The sequence below is a fragment of the Nansenia antarctica genome (assembly GCF_963989245.1).
Source record: "Nansenia antarctica genome assembly, chromosome: 5".
Taxonomy (NCBI): domain Eukaryota; kingdom Metazoa; phylum Chordata; class Actinopteri; order Argentiniformes; family Microstomatidae; genus Nansenia; species Nansenia antarctica.
In genome coordinates, this window is record NC_137690.1 from 69,536,595 (window position 1) to 69,543,318 (window position 6,724).

At 45.5% G+C, this 6,724-nt stretch overlaps 1 protein-coding gene across 1 annotated transcript in view; it reads right to left on the minus strand.

The window, feature by feature from the left end:
• Nucleotides 1–2,546: 2,546 nt before the first annotated feature.
• Nucleotides 2,547–6,724, minus strand: part of nrp2a (neuropilin 2a) — a gene marked incomplete at both ends in the record, with an annotated part of 15,394 nt that continues 11,216 nt past the window's right edge. Inside the window, 2 exons of the mRNA XM_080531897.1 lie at nt 2,547–2,851; nt 4,228–4,290. Coding sequence (XP_080388023.1) covers nt 2,547–2,851; nt 4,228–4,290 — 368 coding nt within the window. The remainder of the gene's footprint in view (nt 2,852–4,227; nt 4,291–6,724) is intronic.

Here is a 6,724-nt window from a genome sequence, read left to right on the forward strand (position 1 = left end):
TGTGAGTGTGACCTAAAGAGAGGCCTTCTTCACAGGAGTATAAATGTAATCCGTGAGTGTGTTTATGAGTGAGCAGGACTGCCTGTGTACGACACCGTGTAGGAGGATGAGCCCCAAGTCACATCAGCAGCCTTATACCAACCCTAACAAGCCCTCTAATCTGTCATTCACACACCAAACCAAGACACCACATACAGACAGCAGGCTACACCCAGAGAGAACAGCAACAGCAACAACAACAACAACATCACTCGTGTTCCGTATGGTATAAATCCTTTATTAAATAATCAGAACAATAATAATAACAATCATAAAAAGAACATTTTTTGTCTGTACAAAGCACCCCAGAGCAACAACAAACAGCTGTAACGTCTGACCAGTTGCGAAGGGAGAATTCTTGTCCTTGTGAGTTTTGGCGGCTCCTCTTGGCTCCCCCAGGCCAGAGGGGGGCGCTGTAGCTGTGATCTGATATGGGCTCCGAAAGGCAAACTGGATCTAAAGAAGCTCCAAGGCACTTGGATAAGAGTCAGTGGTGTCCAGTGGTGGGAGCCTCTGGGATAGGGGGGGGGGTCTCTGCCACACAGCCTAGTGACCCATCACTGGCCTCATAACAAGGGTCTGCTCCGGTCCATCCACATGCCCAGAGTTTCATTAGTGTGGGAGCAGTCCTCTGTCTTCAGTGGGTGAGTGTGTGTGTATGTGTGTGTGTGTGTGTGTGTTTGTACATGTATGTGTGTCTGCCTTTGTGCCTGTGCCTTTGTGCGTGTCTGAGGGTGGTGAAAATGTTTTCTTTTGTGGGTGTACGCTTGTAGAAATGTATTAAGTAGGCAGGTGCCTGTATCCATGTTGTGTGTATGAATGCAGTCGTGTGTGCGTGTGTGTGTGTGTGTGTGTGTATCTGCGTGTGTGTGTATATGTGTGTATGTGTGTGTTTGTGTGCGTTTTGAGTGAGTGAACGTGAGAAATCGAATCTGAGGTTCAGTGAACAGATTGACTCTTCGCTCTCCCTCTCTCTCCTTCACAAGGCCACGAGCCCAGAGCGAGCTGAGCTGAGCTGAGCCCAGACCGAGCTGAGGCAACAAAACAAAAAACTCTTCTGATTTACACTCCAGCCTCACCGTAACAACACGGGGTGAAAAACATGAAAAAAAAAGAACACAAACAGCCAATGAGGAGAGGGCGAGCGAGACACGCGACACCGAGGCCCTCCGTAGGAAATGTTGTCCTTCCACCGGTGTCTCGTTCCATCGACAGCTGTCTTAAGGCTCGGATGTGTGTCCAATCCAGTCAATGGGCCCAGAAGAAGAACAGAGTCTCCCTGCGTGTGTTTTATCTATCACCGATTTCTCTCCTCCTTCTGATTCACAGAGTGAGTGTCCCCCCATGAGAGAGAAGAGGATTTGGGGATTTATTGTGCCAGCAGTTCATTTCCTTACTCCCCCCCCCCCCTCTCTTTCTCTTTCCTGTTTGCAGTATCCAGTCCTCTGCATTCCTCCTCTCTGAGCAATCCATAGGTTGCACCGAACAAAACCTCCATTACCTCCACCTAGCCACAGTGTAAACATGACCTTCTCTTAAATTACAAACCACCACAAACGACAGCCTGAACTAAAATCTAACAATAACAAACTCTCTCTCTATCTGAAACAGAACAAGTTTACAGTTTCCCAAACAGCCCCCTTCCCTCCTCCCCCTCTTTCTTGACTTATCATCAGCATTCACAGACTTGGCATTAGGCCAACGAACGAACTAAACAGAAAAACAGAAAGGGAACGAAACTTAAAAAAGACTCACTCGGAAAAGACGGTGGCGTCTAAAAATACCACAGACTGTCAAAAACGCAGGGAGTGTGGGGGGAATCTGAGGCTGATGTGTTAACAGAGACACAAGTCTCAGAGTCTACAACGCAACGGAAACAGTCCAACCAAGCAGCTAGGTTCTAGGCCACTGTCTTCACGTAGAGAGAGAGAGACACGCTTCTTAAAATCACCTGGCTTCACGTGCTCTCTCCGTGTCGTGAGTTCAGCCTACTCGTCTCGTCTCCTAGTTTTAAAAACTAGACCTTTTAAAAAAATCTATGATGTATTTATATAGAGTTCTCTGTTTTTGGAGTAGTAGTAGTAGGTATTTGCAATTGATATGTGTCGATAATTTCGTCGATTTTGTTTTCTTTTTAGACATAGCATCCCCCCCTGCAATGGAACAGTCCACTATAGGGAGCGTGCAGGGCAGTCCATCCCTAATTGGGGTGTGTGTGTGCGTGTGTGTTGGGGGGGAGGGGAGTGGAGGGGAGGGTAGTTCTCAAGATCAGGCTAACAAAGTGTCTTCTCCCCCCCCCCATGGTTCTCTCCAGTGGACGGTTCTCTCCTGTTCCATCAGGTCCCAGTGGGAGCAGAAGGGACAAGCAAGCAGAAACGGAGCGAGAGGAGAATGAGTAGAGAAGAATGAGTGGAAAGAGAAATGGCTGCCCCTCCCCTATCCTCCTGCTCCTTCTCCTCTCCCTCTCCTCCTCCTCCTCCTCCTCCTCGTCCTCCTCGTCCTCCTCTTCACGCCTCGGTGCAGCAGCGTTGCTGGTTGAGTTTGACCTTGTGTTTGAGGCCGTCGTACAGCTCAAAGTTGTAGTTCTCCAGGGTGGTGGAGCTGCGGGAGGACAGGCCGCTGTAGGAGCAGGTGCAGTAGAGCAGCAGGCCGGCGCACACGGCCCCCAGCAGCACGCCCAGGGAGCTCATCACGATGATGGTGACCAGGATGGGGTCCAGGGTGTACAGCCAGGAGTTGTCCTTCTCGGAGAACAGGGTCACAGGGGGCTCGGACGACGGCACCACCGTGCTCCACTCGGGGAACGGGAAACCTGGACGGGATGGAGAGAGGGATGGAGCGAGGGATGGAGAGAGGGATGGAGGGAGGTAGAAGGTGAGTAGGGGGCAGGGGTAGAGATGCAATGTAAAAGGTCACACTGCAAAAAGTCAGCTCTCGAAAACAAGAAAGGAAAGCGATAAAAAGGGGGAGATATTACTTAAAATAAGCACAATTAACTGCCAACAGAACAGGAAAAATGTCCAAGATGTTTTAAGGCAAGTGCTGTTAGACTAAAAACAATTTGTCTGGAGGGAGAGACAAGATTGAAGAATTATCAATATGTAAGAAAATAGCATCCAATGCTATTGCAATCGTCTTGAAATAAGGCTATGTACCCTGGAATTTACATAGAAAAATAGTATGTTGTGCTTAAAATAAGTAATCCTGACTAAGATAAATGTACTTTCTAGTGTAATTACTACTAGAAACGAGATTGGCTTGCTTAAAGAAAGAATTAAAGAATGAGAATGAATCTAATTTCTTTTCACTTCTTTATTGAAGACTCAGTATATCCAGAAGTAGCATATGGGCAGTGCAAAGAATGCAATAACAACAACAACAAAGGCCATTGGTACAAAAGTAACAGTGCTTTAACCCTTCTTATAATAGCACAATACACACAGTATCATTCTGTTATCGGGACTGAAAATAAAATTTAAAAAATGGTATAGTGCAACTCTAGTCAGTAATGACCTTCTTCCACTCGGCCATTGCCTTTTAATATGGAGATTCTGTCCTGGTTGTGGACGGTGTCTGAGAGGACTTCTGTGTGCAGCACAGTCGCTACGCACTTAGGATATATAAGGGGAAAGGCGTAATAACACGCCATGAGCAAACAGGAGACGTAAAGGAAGCCCTGGTTTATCCACGGTCGCCATAACTACTAGGCTGGGCTTCGCTAACTACCGGCAATCTCTATCTGGTGTGTGTGTGTTAGTTCTGTACTGTATTTTGTCTACATGATTGCTGTGCTGTGTATACGATTGACAATAAAACATTGAATTCCATTCGGTCATGATCTTATTATCACATTATCTTAATATGTGAAGAGATGAAAAGGATAAGATGCTGAAAAATGCAAAGAAATTCTGACTTTGACAACTGTTGTTACTTGTCAGTGTTGATCAAATAGTTTTATAATTCTGATCATTTTTGTTTCAAGCAGTCAGTTACTCAGAACCAGTAACACAATCTCAGTAGCAAGTTATACTATCTTGTTAAGATAGTTAAGGGCAAAAAAGCTTGAAACAAGTGAAATGCTCACTTGTCACTTTTTATCACTTGATAAAAACTGCCTGATAAGAAGGAATATCTTGTCAATAACAGCAATAGTCATTGAGAAGACTGAGGACGTGCTTGGGGCCTTACCCCCATCTAGGTGGTCTCTGCCATTGAAAAGTCGACTGTCCCCAAATTCAACAGGTCTCTTATCTATGGGAAAGGAACAAAGAACATGAATATTAATGACTATTAATACAATACATTCATTCATTCATTCATTCATTCATTCATTCATTCATTCATTCAATACACAGCATCAATAGGTCAATTGTCTTATGCAATTTCTGGGTTGGCATAAACTCACCATCATGTACTGTAACAATGTTTTTTAGGCCGCTACCATAATGGCATTCATTAACACACACAGATCCACCACATTATAGAAAAATAATACTTATTTATTATTACAGATGTAATACGTACTATATTCATCATATTCGTTTGGCTAATTCAAACACACAAGTCAACACGTCTCACAACATGGCATACAACACAGACAATTCATTTACTATCAACAAGAGATGCAAAGCCCAAATAAAATCATCATCATCATCATCATCATCATCATCAACAACCCCAAGTTACAAACGATGTGTTGGGCACAGAGTAGGACTAGGTGTTTGAAGAGTAGATTCTGGAGGGGTACATTAAAATGTGGAGGTCCGTCCCCCCTATCTTAGGACAGGCCTTTGAATGAACCCAAAACACTCCAGCCAAACACTCTTTCTCAAATCACCATTTTTATTTTCAGATGAGTGGGTTTTGTGTGTGAAGTGTGGGCAATACTTGGCATATGGCCAGCTACGGGTAAGTAACTACTTGGCAAGACAACCCCCTTCTTAACTGGAGGTCCCAAAGAGCCTAGTGTCATTAATACCGTCTCCAGGGCAACCGCAGTTGGCTGATGGCGAGGTGCGGGAGAGGAAAAAGTGCTTACTGCAGCCTTAATAAATGTTAGCGGTCCATTAACTAATTAGAGCTATTAAGGGCTCGGAGCAAATTGGTGGCGAGATGGAGAGAGTGGGGTGTCCAATGCCCCGGTTTAGTTGATTTAAAAGCACATTGTGAGGGCTTGCCAAAACACTCCTATCCACTCTGCTAAAAAGTACAGCTAAAAAACCCTGACTGTCACACGCAGACACAGGTATTATGGGTATTCTGCTGAACTGGCTCGGTGAGAAACAAACAGTCTGTGGAAGGCCACTGAAAGGAAGTAGGAAGGGAGGGGTGGTGTTACATTGGGCGGGGTGTTGATTTGCACCCTGCGCTTCACTTGATGGGGTACTGGGGTAGTGTCCCATTTGAAACCGACAAACAGGCAATTTGTCATGGCCGGTTGCTATTTACCCATCAGCTATTCACCCCGTTCTTTTAGTTTTTCATCAATGTTCCAATGAGGGATGCGAGCCAGGACCCATCTAGGGACGTAAGAGGAAGCGTCAACCGCAGTTTCTATTTGGCCTCGTTTCCACGATGTTCTGGATTGTTCTCAAGAACACAACAGCATGGATATGGCTTCCAGCTGCCTCTACACTGTTGTGATTTATCTGAATTTAAATCGGGAGACAGTGGTGAAGGGGGGGGACGGGGGACGGACAGCTGTGTCTGTTTACGACTCAAATTCACATTGAGAAAAAAAACTACGCCTCTGTTGACTTGGCTTTTCAACGAGGACGTGTTTTGAGGACATGGAGAACAAAGGGAGTGGGTGGTGCTTGTATTGGGTGGGAGATGAGCTGTGTGTGCTCTTTATACACACCAGGCAACCAAGACTGAACACCAAACAGAGATTGATGACGCAGCAAACACTGATAGATGGCTCCGTTAACCAGAAGAGGCTCTATTCAATCAAAAACCTATATGCTTGGTCTCTGGAGTGAGACTTACTGTAATAAGACGTTCTACTTGCCCAGCGTAAATGCACAACTTTTAATTAAAATGATAAAACAATGCTTTTACTGTCGGAAGGCCCCCCCAAAATAAACAACTCTTGCTTTGTCATTACCATGTTTCTGTTTAACGACCTTCAGTTATAATGATACTGTCCTGTTAGCAGGCCATCTTAGAGCACTAGGACTATCTGTGGTAAAGTCTATCCTGTAGTACTTCAGTAAACCTCTCTCTCTGAATGGTCTTGTCGTCTCTCTCTCTCTCTCTCTCTCTCTCTCTCTCTCTCTCTCTCTCTGTCTCTCTTTCTCTCTCTCTCTCTCTCACTCTCCCTCTCTGTCTCTCTGGGGTCTTACTCTAGTCTGTGGTCTGGCAGCAGTAGGGCTGCAGGCTGAACCAACTCATCCACCCTCGCCCAGGACTTCAGCCCACAAAATGTGTCCATGCTGGGATCATTCCAGGAAGCCCAGGGGGTAGGAATCAGGACTCCTCCGTAAACTCCCTAAACAAGCCACTCGGATTCTTCCAAATATGTCTCTCTCTGGGTGCGACTGGAATCCTCACAGCTCAGTATGACATCAACAACAAACAACCCCCCCCCCACCCCCATAAAAATCAACCAAAAACGACATCCACCCAGACAGATCAGTCATTTGTGTTTGGAGTGTGTGTTGAGTCATCGTCTCTGAAGAAAAAT